Source organism: Pristiophorus japonicus, chromosome 6 (assembly GCF_044704955.1).
Source record: "Pristiophorus japonicus isolate sPriJap1 chromosome 6, sPriJap1.hap1, whole genome shotgun sequence".
NCBI lineage: Eukaryota > Metazoa > Chordata > Chondrichthyes > Pristiophoridae > Pristiophorus > Pristiophorus japonicus.
This window is the reverse complement of record NC_091982.1, coordinates 70,508,173-70,522,617: the sequence shown is the minus strand read 5'-3', so window position 1 is coordinate 70,522,617 and position 14,445 is coordinate 70,508,173. Positions and strand designations below refer to the sequence as shown.

The following is a 14,445-nucleotide window of genomic DNA, read 5'->3' as shown; positions in this document are numbered from 1 at the left end:
GAGAGGCCGAACAGACCCAGCGACAGATCGCTGGCTTTTGTCCAAGAGCCCTGAATGAAACGCTCGAAGGAGGTTAGATCAGTGCAGGACAACCCCCCTCCCGTCCTCACCCCCCCAACCTCCTCCTCCTCCCTCGCCCCCACCCTCCTCCTCCTCCTCCCTCGCCCCCACCTCCTCCTCCTCCTCCTCCTCCCTCGCCCCCACCTCCTCCTCCTCCTCCTCCCTCGCCCCCACCTCCTCCTCCTCCTCCTCCCTCGCCCCCACCTCCTCCTCCTCCTCCTCCTCCTTGCCCCCACCTCCTCCTCCTCCTCCCTCTCCCCCACCTCCTCCTCCCTCTCCCCCACCTCCTCCTCCCTCTCCCCCACCTCCTCCTCCCTCTCCCCACCTCCTCCTCCCTCTCCCCCACCTCCTCCTCCCTCTCCCCCACCTCCTCCTCCCTCTCCCCCACCTCCTCCTCCCTCTCCCCCACCTCCTCCTCCCTCTCCCCCACCTCCTCCTCCTCCTCCTCCTCCTCCCTCGCCCCCACCTCCTCCTCCTCCTCCCTCTCCCCCACCTCCTCCTCCCTCTCCCCCACCTCCTCCTCCCTCTCCCCCACCTCTTTCCCCCCCCCTCTCTCTCCCTCCCCTTCCCCACCTCTCTACCCCCCCCCCCCCCGGACACCTCTCTTCCGCTCCCCCCCGGACACCTCTCTCCCCCTCCCCCCTGGACACCTCTCTCTCCCCCTCCCCCCTGGACACCTCTCTCTCCCCCTCCCCCCTGGACACCTCTCTTCCCCCCCCCCCCCCAGACACCTCTCTCTCCCTCCCCCCTCCCCGGGACACCTCTCTTCTCCCCCCCCCCCGGACACCTCTCTTCCCCCCCCCCCAGACACCTCTCTTTCCCCCCCCCCCCCCAGACACCTCTCTTCCCCCCCCCCCAGACACCTCTCTTCCCCCCCCCCCAGACACCTCTCTTCCCCCCCCCCCCAGACACCTCTCTTCCCCCCCCCCCCGACACCTCTCTTCCCCCCCCCCCCCCCGACACCTCTCTTCCCCCCCCCCCCGACACCTCTCTTCCCCCCCCCCCAGACATCTCTCTTCCCCCCCCCCCCTAGACACCTCTCTTCCCCCCCCCCCCCCCGACACCTCTCTTCCCCCCCCCCCCCAGACACCTCTCTTCCCCCCCCCCCAGACACCTCTCTTCCCCCCCCCCCCCCAGACACCTCTCTTCCCCCCCCCCAGACACCTCTCTTCCCCCCCCCAGACACCTCTCTTCCCCCCCCCCCCAGACACCTCTCTTCCCCCCCCCCCCCAGACACCTCTCTTCCCCCCCCCCCAGACACCTCTCTTTCCCCCCCCCCCAGACACCTCTCTTCCCCCCCCCCCCCCAGACACCTCTCTTCCCCCCCCCCCAGACACCTCTCTTCCCCCCCCCCCCCAGACACCTCTCTTCCCCCCCCCCCAGACACCTCTCTTCCCCCTCCCCCCAGACACCTCTCTTCCCCCTCCCCCCAGACACCTCTCTTCCCCCCCCCCCCCAGACACCTCTCTTTCCCCACCCCCCCCCAGACACCTCTCTTTCCCCCCCCCCCCCACCACGACCTCTCTCTCTCTTTTACCCTCCTCCCGACCTCTCTCTTCCCCCCCCCCACCCCGACCTCTCTCTCTCTCTCTCTCTTCCCCCCCCCCCCACCCCCCGACCTCTTTCTTCCCCTCCGGACCTCTTTCTCTCTCCCCCCCCACCCACCCCTTCCCCCCGCTCTTCCCCTATCCCCTCCCTACAACCCCACCCAACCTCTCCTCATCACCCGTTAGCACTGTATCTGGGCCGCTGTTTATACACAGCGCAAGAATTCAGCAACAGCAATGAAATCATCAGAGGAATGAGGAAATGGGACATTTATTCAATATTCAAAAACAATTGAATATTGAATTTTGAGATCACACCTTCGATTAAACAAATGAATGTTTACAGAGCAACACAAAAAGCTAAGTTAGTATGTTTGAGAATATGCAGTTCCAAACTGTAGATTGTCAAATACTTACATTCAAGTCTCGAAAGTATTCGTTATAATCGAGTGCGTATCCAACTACAAACTTGTCAGGTACTTCAAAACCAACAACTGCAAGAAAAGGTCCCGAGGTCAGTGAAACAGATTAACATGAAGCGGCGGTAATAGTGCAACCCCCTTGGGCTTGGACCCGAAACCACCCGCACCCCCAGACTGCAGGGCCCTCCCCTCCCCGGACCCCCAGACTGCAGGCCCTCATCCCTCCCCGGACCCCCAGACTGCGGGCCCCACCCCGGAACCCCAGACTGCAGGGCCTCACCCCTCCCCAGACCCCCAGACTGCGAGCCTCCACCCTTCACCCCCAGACTGCAGGCCCCCAAACTGCAGGGCCTCACCCCTCCCCGGACCCCCAGACTGCGGGCCCCACCCCGGAACCCCAGACTGCAGGGCCTCACCCCTCCCCGGACCCCCAGACTGCGGGCCTCCACCCCTCACCCCCAGACTGCAGGCCCCCAAACTGCAGGGCCTCACCCCTCCCCGGCCCCCCAGACTGCGGGCCTCCACCCCTCACCCCCAGACTGCAGGCCCCCAAACTGCAGGGCCTCACCCCTCCCCTCCACTGCTATGCCATATTAAAGCTACTAAAACATCAGAAATAAATTCTCGTTTCTTCAAAATTCAAGGAATCTGACAGAACAAAACGGAGCAAAAATAGTAAACTTCTCAGTCTTGCCCCCTTCTAGTCTAACCCAGGTTTCAACTTGAAGCAGAGTCCAAAGGAAATTTGACAGTTGCTTGAAAAATAGGATATTAAAGGGTGACGGGGGTGAGGGAGTGGGATTAGACTGTGAGATATTAAAGGGTGAAGGGGTTGAGGGAGTGGGATTAGACTGGGTGGGATATTAAAAGGTGCGAGGAGTGAGGGGGAGAGGGGGATTAGACTGGGTGAGATATTAAAGGGTACGGGGAGTGAGGGGGATTAGACTGGGTGGGATATTAAAGGGTGACAGGGGTGAGGGAGTGGGATTAGACTGGGTGAGATATTAAAGGGTATGGGGAGTTGCCCCTTCGAGACTCTGATAAGAAACATTATTGGGGTTTATACATTTTACCACAGTTTTTATGAAGAAGGAAGTCTCATTAAATTGATTTCACTTCAACCTGGAGCAGTGATCAGTGATTGGAGGCATTAATTCCAACTCTTGGAGCTCAATTCCATGTCCCTGGGGTTATAGGGCAGTGTTCAGAGCCAATTACAGTGGAACAAGCGATTGATTTTACATAGGAACATAAGAAAAAGGAGCAGTAGGCCCTTTGGCCTCTCGAGCCTGCTCCGCCATTCAATAAGATCATGGCAGATCTGATCATGGACTCAGCTCCACTTCCCTGCCCTCTCCCCATAACCATTTATTCCCTTATCGCTCAAAAATCTGTCTATCTCCGCCTTAAATATATTCAATGACCCAGCCTCCACAGCCCTCTGGGGCAGAGAATTCCAGAGATTTACAACCCTCAGAGAAGAAATTCTTCCTCATCTGTTTTAAATGGGCAGCCCCTTATTGTGAGACTATGTTTTAGTTTTAGTTTCCCCTATCAGTGGAAATATCCACTCTGCAGCCACCTTGTCAAGTCCCCTCATTATCGTATACGTTTCGATAAGATTACACTCATTCTTCTGAACTCTGTGTATAGGCCCAACCTACTCAACCTATCCTCATCTCCGGAAATCAACCTAGTGAACCTTCTTGGCCGAGGCATAGACTACAAGAGCAGGGAGGTTATGCTTAAATTGTATAAAATCTGGTTAGGCCACAGTTGGAATACTGCGTTCTGGTCGCCGTATTATAGGAAGGACGAGATTGCACTAGAGAGGGTGCAGAGGAGATTTACTGGGATGCTGCCTGGAACGGAAAATGTTAGCTGAAGACAGATTGGATAGGCTGGGTTTCTTCTCATTGGAACAGAGGAGGCTGAAAGGCGACCTCATTGATATAGTGGCTAGCAAGGGCCTATTTCCATTGGTGGATGGGTTAATTACAAGGGGACATCGTTTTAAGGTGGTTGATGGAAGGTTCATGTGATATATTCATAGAGCACAGCACACACAGCTTCCAACATGGCAGGCAGCTTTGTCGGAAGCCTCCGGAAATCTGCCTGGTTCTGTTTAATCATTAACCCTGCAATTGCAGTACACAATACGCCCACATCCAGTGTGGAGCTACAAACATTACAAGCTTAGACATTACACTTCTCCCTCCTTAATGAAGAAGTTATTAGAACAAACATCATACATAACTTGCATGTTTATACATAACAGGATATAAACTTATTTTTTTCCATATTTATGAATTTAACTTTACCACTTGTTTTCTGTTTCGAAGAGGATATCTTCACTCTCGAACAGAACCTTCCAAACATGGTGTCGAATCTAAACTCATTCGAGGCTCATCCTGAGGAATGTTTTCCCCCACGGAATTTCCTTGATTTTCATTTGAACTCACTAACTTCAGGCTCTTTGTTTTCCTGACTCGGACTCAGACTTTCATTCTGATTCTCTCCTGGATTTGTTTCCAGTACATTGGATTTAGGATTTGCTACTGGTGTATCAAAACTATCTGATGAGTCAGAAATAATTGAATCATTCCCACCTTCAACTCCTTCCATGTCTGTAGGTAAAATATCAATATGAACAAACCTAACCTGTCCATTATCAAACATCTTTACCAAATATGTGCGAGGACCACATATCTTCACCACTCTTCCTAGTAACCACTTTAACCACTTATGGTGATGGTTCTTCACTCTCACCTTCTGGTTTAATTTCACACTTCTCTCTTTTACTCTACCTCTATCACAATTGTCTTTGTCTTAATTGTGTCTCTTCTACGGACTGTGCCAAATTTGGCTTTAACAACGAGAATCTGGTTCGTGGTTGTCGTTTGAGAAACAACTCTGCTGGTGTTCTACCAGTAGTTGTATGAGGAATATTTCAATATGTAATCAAAAAATTAGCCAATTTGTGATCCAATGCCAACTGTCATTTCCTTGGATTTGGATCTAACATTTGTTTTGAGGGCACGTTTTACAATTTGTACAGTGCGCTCTGCTGCACCATTCGAAGCAGGATGGTATGGTGGAACCTTGGTATGTTTCACACCATTTTTGCTCGTGAATTGTGCAAATTCTTCTGAACGAAATTGTGGTCCATTATCCAAAACAATCTCTTCAGGGAGGCCAAATGAAGAAAATAACTTTCGCAAATGTCCAATGTTTTACTTGTTATTTTCCACATTGGCAACACCTCAACCCACTTCGAATGGCTATCAATCACAATGAACAATTGTTGTCCTTCTAACTCAGCAAAATCAATATGTAGCCTTTGCCGCACCCTGGGAGGCCATTTCCATGGCTGTAATGGTACTGGTGGTGGTTGCTTCCTTACCGATTGACATGTCGTACACTAACTCACGATGTACTCTATATCTTTATCAAGATCTGGCCACCATAAATAACTGCGTGCCAAAACTCTTGGTCAAGCACATTCCCAGGTGCTGGTCATGGAGGTCTCCTAATAATTTGGACCTGAATTTATTTGGTATAGCCACTCTTGCACCCCACATGATACAATCTTTATCGACTGATAATTCATTCCTATGAATGAAGAATGGATGTATATCTTTGTCTGTTACCTGGTTTGGCCATCCATGTGCAATAAACTCATACACCTTTGACATCACTGGGTCACGTTTAGTTGCTCTACCAATCTCTTCAGCTGTGACTGGCAGTTCATCAATGTATGAAAAATAAAACACTTCTACCCTATCGGGTGTAACTTGCGATGGGGAAGGCAATCTAGACATTGCATCAGCATTACTGTGATCAGCTGATCGTCTGTATTCAATATCATATGTATACACTGACAAATCAAAGCCCATCTCTGCATTCGGGCTGCAGCTAATGTTGGAACTGGGGACTTTGGATGGAGGATTGCTGTTAGGTAGGGGCTTATGGTCCATAACGATGGTAAACTTACGACCATACAAGTATTCGTGAAACTTCTTGACCCCAAAAATTAATGCCATAGCTTCCCTATCAATTTGCGCATAATTACTCTCACTGGCACTGAGAGTGCGTGAAGCAAAAGTAGTTGGTCTCTCCTCCCCACTAGTGGGTGGGGTGGCTTGACCCAACCACCTCCACGGAGGTGTGTGGGGGGCCTGACCCATCCACCTCCATGGAACGAACCTGGTATTGCAGTACTTCCAGGAACGGTGCAGTGGCTCTCGGCCTTTTGGCTAAGAGCATTGGCACAGAGTGATCCTTGATGTGTGCAAGATGACCTCTGGCATTTGTGATTTGACAAAGAATTGGAAAGATTGGCAACGAAAATTTTTTTAAAAAGTAGTTGGTCTCTCCTCCCCACTACTTAATACATGAGAGATTATTGTCCCAACTCCATACGGAGAGGCATCACATGCTAGCTTAATCTCCTTAGATATGTCATAGTGAACTAACATGGTGCTCTCTACCAATTTGCTTTTACACTCCTTGAATGCTGTATCGCATTCTTTTGCCCACTTCCAATGGACCTGTTTTTTCAAAAGTTCATTCAATGGATGTAATACTGTAGCCAAATTTGGTAGGAACTTCCCATAATAGTTCAAAAGACCCAAGAATGAACGAAGTTCAGTGACATTCCTGGGAGTGGGTGCATTTCTGATCGCATCCAATTTTTCCATGGTTGGATGTAAACCATCTTTGTCTACTCTGTACCTCAAGTACTCCACTGAGTTTTTAAATAACTCACACTTACGAGCAGACACTCGTACTCTGTGCTTCTCTAGCCATTTGAGGACTTCATTCAATATGTTATGAATTTGCCTATTTGGTGCTGAAATTAGTATGTCATCCAAATAACATACTACGCCTTCAATACCTTGCAAAATCTGGTTCATCACCCCTTGGAATAAGGCAGGGAGGAAGACACTCCAAATGGTAGCCTATTAAATTGATATAGGCCTAGATGAGTATTTATAGTCAAACATGACTTGGACTCCTCATCTAGTTCAAGCTGTAAGTAGGCATTCGTAAGATCCAGTTTTGAGAAGATCTGACCACCTGTCAGTGTTGTGAACAAATCTTCTATATTCGGCAATGTATTGGGGACATTACCCTCTAGAACCTGGTTTACGGTTACTTTATAATCACCACACAATCTTACCTTACCATCGGATTTAGGTACAACAACAATGGTGTAGCACAATTACATCGATCTATCTTACAAATAATGTTCTGAGTCTCTAGTCTTTTGAGTTCTTGCTCAACCTTCTCCTCGAGTGCATATGGTACGGAACGTGGCTTATAGTAAACTGATCTAGCGTACTTCTGTACCCTGACACTCGCCTTGAAGCTTTGGATCGGACTGCCCATTTCGCAGAACACCTTCGGATACTTCTTGGTAACCTCATCCATTGATGAAAATCTCGCTTCCACAGAGAAAATCTTACTCCAATCCAGCTTCAGTGAGCTCAACCAATTTCTTCCTAGTAAGGCAGACTTGTCTCCTTTCACTACTATTAGAGGCAAGTTCTGAAATTGATCTTTATATTTCACCGTACGGTGATACAACCTACCACTGGAATTTTCTCTCCCAAGTAGCCTCGCAGCTCTATCTTGGATTTCTCCAGTTGAAAATCACGCAATTTGTCGCGATATAGTGACTCCGGTACTATGTTCATGGATGCACCCATGTCAATTTTCATTGGTATCTTGAATCCCGCAACATCTATGTGGATTTTGATGCTTTCCAAATCGCTGTCCGTTAACCTCGTGCTCCTGATGACATGTAACTCTAACATCTCCTCATCCTGTTGTTGTTCTTCCATGCGATGTAGTCTCTTTGGATTTCTACTTATAGCTTTGAACGCTGGACTCATAGCTTTTAAAGCTGGTTTACCCTTCAATCGGCAGGCCTTCGCAAGATGCCCAGTCTTTCTGCAGAAGAAACACTCTGTCTTCACGTATGGACAACTTTGAGCAATGTGTTGTCCCAGGCACCTATAGCACGACTTCGACGCTCAGAGAATTTCCAGTTTCTGAGACTTTGGGCCCCCACCATCTTTTACTTTGAACCTGCAGGTGATTTACCTCGGTTAACTGACGACCGTAATTATTACTTAATTCTTGGGAATATTGTTCGGCTATGCCCATCGACCTCGCTGTCTGACAAGCAATCTCAAAAGTCAAGTCATCCGTCGTCAATAACTTCCTTCTGATCGTATCATTTTTCACCCCACAAACAAAACGATCCCGTAATGCGCGGTTTTGAAAGTTTCCAAAATTACAGTGCATCGATAGCTTTTTTAATGCAACGATGTAATCACTGATACTTTCATCAGCCTTTCGATCCCGAATTCCAAAACGATAGCTTTCAGCAATTTCTAACGTTTTGGGGTTACAGTGCTTCAACAGCTTCGTTAAAATCTCTTAAGCATTGTGTCCTTTGGCTCATCAGGCACAAGCAGATTTACAAGGGTTTCGTATAATGCCGGACACGCCTCCGATAAGAAGTTCGCTTTCTTGCGTTCCAACACAGCCCAGTTCTGGACTGCATTGTCTGGAACTTCGATTATGTTATTTGCAGTGAAATATATTTCTAGCCGATCCACATACGTTTTAAAACGTTCCTGGTCATGTCTATATTCCCCCTAATGTCCGATTACACCTGCCATTTTAATCTCTAGCTGTTCACACCGTGTGCTGTATTTTACCTCGGATTTTGTAGCTTTTTTCCCCCAAAGACAGAAACTTCCAGTCTCTCCATCGGCTGGCTGAATCCTTCCCCAACAAAATTTAAGCTTTAAATCATCCGAAAAATCCTATCTCGCCGCCAAATGTGATATCTTCACAGAGCACAGCACACACAGCTCCTAACATGGCAGGCAGTTCTGTCGGAAGCATCCGGAAATCTACCTGGTTCTGTTTAATCATTAACTCTGCAATTGCAGTACACAATACGTCCACATCCAGCGTGGCGCTACAAACAATACAAGCTTACAGACATTACAATTCAGAGGGGATTTGAGGGGGGTTTCTTCACGCAGAGGGTTGTGAGGGTCTGGAACTTACTGCCTGGAAGGGTGGTGGATGCAGAAACCCTCGCCACATTTAAAAGGTGCTTGGATGGGCACTTGGAAGTGCCGTAACCTGCAAGGTTACAGACCTAGAGCTTGTAAGTGGGATTAGACTAGATAACCTCTTGTTGGCTGGCACAGATAAGATGGTAAGTACTTCAGGGAATCGAATACGGCCAGAGAGATCTCCTGGACTAGTTTCAATCACCAGGATGGGTCGGAGAGGAATTTTCCCAGATTTTTCCCTCCCAATTGGCCTGGGTTTTCATCTGTTTTTTGCCTCTCCCAGGAGATTGCATGGCTCCGGTTGGGGTGGAGTGTAGAATGTTGCAGTGCAAGTGGTGTCGCAGTTGTGTGAGGTGGACTGGTTGGGCTGGGTGCTCTTTGCCTTTCCGCCATTGTTCATAAGTTTATATGTAACCTTCAGGGCTGCTGACCGAGGGCCGTGTGGTTCTTTGCCGGCCGGCGCGGACACGATGGGCCGAAATGGCCTTCTGCGCTGTAAATTTCTATTTTTAGAAACTTCCTCTATTATATTTATTTCATCCAGAATATCACACCCCTCCTTGATAGCAGTATTTGCATTGCCCCTTTCCTTTGTGAAAACAGATGCAACGTATTCATTAAGAACCCTCCTAACATCTTCCACCTCCACACAAAGATTACACTCATGGTCTCTAATAGGACCTACCCTTTCTTTAGTTACCCTCTTACTCTTAATATATTTATAAAACATCTTGGGGTTTTCCTTAATTTTAATGATCAAGAATTTCTCATGCTCTCTCTTAGCATTCCTAATATCCTTTTTAATTTTGCCTCTTAACTTTCTATATTCCTCTAAAGATTCTATAGTATTTAGCCGTTGATATATGACATAAGCGTCCCTTTTTTTCTTAATCCTCTCCTGTAAGTCCCTAGACATCCAGGGGGCTCTAGAATTATTTTTCCCAACCTTTTTCTTTAAGGGCACATGTTTGGCCTGAGCCTTCCGGATCTCCTCCTTGAATGCCTCCCATTGTTCCGACACTGATTTACCCACAAGTAGCTGTTTCCGATCCAGCATGGCCAAATCACTCCTTAATTTAGCAAAATTAGCTTTTCCCTAATTCGGAACTTTTATTCCAGGCCTATTCTTGTCCTTATCCATAACCAACTTGAATCTGACTGAATTATGGTCACTGGCACCCAAGTGCTCTCCCACTGATACCCCTTCAACCTGCCCAGCTTCATTCCCCAAAACTAAATCCAAGACCGCCCCCTCTCGTGTTGGGCTTGCTACATATTGACTAAAAAAGTTCTCTTGAATGAGTTTCAAGAATTCCGCACCCTCTATACCGTTCACACTAAATTTGACCCAATCAATATTTGGATAGTTAAAATCCCCTACTATTACTACCCTATGGTTTTTGGATTTCGCAGCAATTTGCCTACATATTTGCTCCTCTATCTCCCTCCCACTGTTTGGGGGTCTATAATACACACCCAACAGTGTGATTGCCGCTTTTTTATTTTTCAAATCGACCCATATGGCCTCATTTGATGATCCCTCTAACATATCGTCCCTCCTAACTGCTGTAATAGTTTCTTTAATCAGTACCACAACCTCCCCCGCAACCCCCCCCCCCCCACTTTTTACCCCCTCTCTCTATCTTGTCTAAAAATCGTGTAGCCAGGAATATTGATCTGCCAATCCTACCCCTCTTTCAGCCATGTCTCTGTAATGGCTATAGTGTCATACTCCCAAGTGTCTACCTGTGCTCTTAGCTCATCCGCCTTATTCGCTATACTCCTTGCATTAAAGTATATACCATTCAGCACCGGAAGACCTCCTTGCTAAATAAGCAGCCCTGTTTCCTCTGTTTTACAGATTCACTTTCTAGATTCTTGCTATCTAATTTCAGCTTTACTTCCTTCCCTTTTGAATTCGTTCAGGTTCCCATCCCCCTGCCAAGCTAGTTTAAACTCTCCCCAACAGCATTAGCAAAACTCCCCGCGAGGATATTGGTCCCGGCGCTGTTGAGGTACAACCCGTCCGGTTTGTACAGGTCCCATCTCCCCCAGACGCGGTCCCAATGCCTCAAGAATTGAAAGCCCTCCCTCCTACACCAACTTTCCAGCCACATGTTCATCTTCTCTATCCTTCTAATCTTATACCCATTTCCCTGTTCTCCATTATTAATTCCCAAGTCTCATCCTTTCTCCGAACAACCTCCAATGCAAGTATATCCTTCCTTAAATACGGAGATCAAAACTGTACGCAGTACTCCAGGTGTGGCCTCACCAATACCCTGTACAGTTGTAGCAGGACTTCTCTGCTTTTATACTCTGTCCCTTTGCAATAAAGGCCAACATTCCATTTGCCTTCCTGATCACTCACTGTACTTGAATTCTAACTTTTTGTGTTCCACGCACAAAGACCCCCAAGTCCCTCTGTACTGCAGCATTTTGCAATTTTTCTCCATTTAAATTATAATGCTTTTCTATTATTGCTGCAAAAGTGGATAACCTCACATTTTCCCACATTATACTCCATCTGCCAAATGTTTGCCCACTCACTTAGCCTGTCTAGATCCCTTTGCAGATTTTGTGTGTCCGCCTCACAACTTGCTTTACCACCCATCTTTGTATCATCAACAAACTTGGCTACATTACACTCAGTCCCCTTCATCCAAATCATTAATATAGATTGTAAATAGTTGAGGTCCCAGCATTGATCCCTGCGGCACCCCACTAGTCACTGTTTGCCAACCGGAAAATGACACATTTATTCAGACACTCTGTTTTCTGTTAGTTAGCCAATCCTCTATCCATGCTGAAATATTACCTCCAACCCCGTGAACTTTTATCTTGTGCAGTAACCTCTTGTGTGGTATCTTATCGAATGCCTTCTGGAAATACAAATACACCACATCCACTGGTTCCCCCTTATCCATCCTGCTCATTACATCCTCAAAGAGCTCCAGCAAATTGGTCAAAAATGATTTACCTTTCATAAAATCATGCTTTTCCAAATGTGCCCCAATGCGTCCTTAATAATGGACTCCAGCATTTTCCCAACGACAGACGTTAGGCTAACTGGTCCAGTTTCCTGCTTTTTGTCTGCCTCCTTTTTTAAAAATAGGGGTGTTACATTTGCGGTTTTCCAATCCGCTGAGACCGTCCCAGAATCCAGGGAATTTTGGTAGATTACAACCAATGCATCCACTATCCTTGCCGCTACTTCTCTTAAGACCCTAGGATGTAAGACATCAGGTCCAGGGGACTTGTTCGCCTTTAGTCCCATTATTTTATGAGTATTACTTCTTTAGTGATAGTGATTGTATTGAGTTCCTCCCTCCCTATAGCCCCTTGATTATCCAGTATTGGGACGTTTTTTAGTGTCTTCTACCGTGAAGACCGATACAAAATATTTGTTCAACGTCTCTGCCATTTCCCTGTTCCCCATATTAATTCCCAAGTCTCATTCTTTAGGGGACCAACATTTACTTTAGCCACTCTTTTCCTTTTTATGTACCTGCATAAGCTTTTACTATCCGTTTTTATATTTTGTTCTAGTTTATACTTTCATAATCTATCTTCCCTCTCTATCATTTTTTTAAATCGTTCTTTACTGGCTCTTAAAAGTTTCCCAATCCTCTGGCCTCCCACTAGTCTTGGCCACATTGTATGCCCTTGTTTCAAATTTGACACCATCCCTTATTTCCTTAGTTAGCCACGGATGGTTATCCCTTCTCTTAGTCTTTCCTTCTCATTGGAATATATTTTTGTTGCAAGTTATGAAATATCTGTCACTGCTCATCAACCGTCCCATACTTTAATTTATTTTCCCAGTCCACTTTAGCCAACTCTGCCTTCATACCTTTGTAGTCTCCTTTATTTAAGTTTGAGATCCAACTTTCTCACCCTCCAACTAAAGTTGAAATTCAACCATGCTATGGTCACTCTTTCCTCGAGGATCCTTTACTATGAGATCATTTATTAATCCAGTCTCATTACACAGTACCAGATCTAAGATAGCCTGCTCCCTGGTTGGTTCCGCAATGTACTGTTCAAGGAAACCATCCCGGGTATACTCTATGGACTCTTGCTCAAGACTACCCTGGCCAATTTGCTTTGTCCAATCAACAAGAAGGTTAAAATTGACCATGATTATTGCCATTCCTTTATTACAAGCCTCCATTATTTCTTGATTTATATTCTGTCCAGCAGTGTAGCTACTGTTAGGGGGCCTATAGACTACGCCCACCAGTGACTTTTCCCCTTATTATTCCTTATTTCCACCCAAACTGATTTTCTAATCTTGATCTTCTGAGCCAATATCGTTTCTCACTGATCCCATCCTTTATTAACAGTGCTACCCCACCTCCTTTTCCTTTCGGTCTGTCCTTCCGAATTGTCAAATACCCCTGAATATTCAGTTCCCAGTCCTGGTCACCTTGCAACCACATCTCTGTAATGGCTATCCGATCATACCCGTTTGTATCCATTTGTGCCGTCAACTCACCTATTTTGTTATGAGTGCTGCGTACATTCAGATAAAGAGCTTTTAAATTTGTTTTTACACCATTTTTTCTTGCATTGACCCCACTTTTGATTCACTTTTATGCTTACACATTCTGTCCCTTCCTGTCACGCTCTGGTTTTCATTTCCCCGTGTTACCCTGCTCTATTGCCTTCTCCTTATTCTTTTGACTTTTAAAATTTCCGCTCACCTGAATCCTCCCTCCTCCCCCCCCCCGCCCCAACTAATTAGTTTAAAGCCCGAGTTATTTGATTGGCCCCCAGTCCCAGCACGGTCTAAGTGGAGCCCGTCCCAACAGAACAGCTCCCTCTTACCCCAGTACTGGTGCCAGTGTCCCATGAACCAAAACCTATTTCTCCCACACCAGTCTTTGAGCCACGTGATTAACTCTGATCTTATTTACCCTATGCAAATTTGCACGTGGCTCAGGTAGTAATCCAGAGATTACTACCTTTGTGGTTCTGCTTTTTAATTTTAAACGCAATACTCACAGTCTGGACGATATCCCACACTTCGCGGAGTCCGTTTAACCAGCAGACTATTAACAAGGAAGAGAGTGTGTGTTAGTGGAAAGATGGAATGGCAATTACCTCCGCACGTTATTACCAGGTGAAATTAGAGTCAAGCAGAAGAATTTAAAAATGAGGCTAAAAGCTAAACCCAGAATTCAACAGTTCCAACTCACGTTAACTTTGAACCATTTACATCACACGCATACAATGATTAAATCTCTATCTCGAGTACAAATAGATGAAAAACAATTATTAAAACCAAACACAAATTGCTGGAAACACGAAAGC

The 14,445-nt window shown here is 46.8% G+C and overlaps 1 protein-coding gene across 1 annotated transcript in view; it reads right to left on the bottom strand.

Annotated features, from left to right (window-relative positions):
• Positions 1–1,919: 1,919 nt before the first annotated feature.
• LOC139266125 (hypoxanthine-guanine phosphoribosyltransferase) overlaps positions 1,920–14,445 on the bottom strand; it is a 28,141-nt gene continuing 15,615 nt past the window's right edge. Inside the window, exons 7-9 of the mRNA XM_070883972.1 lie at positions 14,137–14,183; positions 2,025–2,101; positions 1,920–1,925 (exon numbers count right to left, since the gene is read on the bottom strand). Coding sequence (XP_070740073.1) covers positions 1,920–1,925; positions 2,025–2,101; positions 14,137–14,183 — 130 coding nt within the window. The remainder of the gene's footprint in view (positions 1,926–2,024; positions 2,102–14,136; positions 14,184–14,445) is intronic.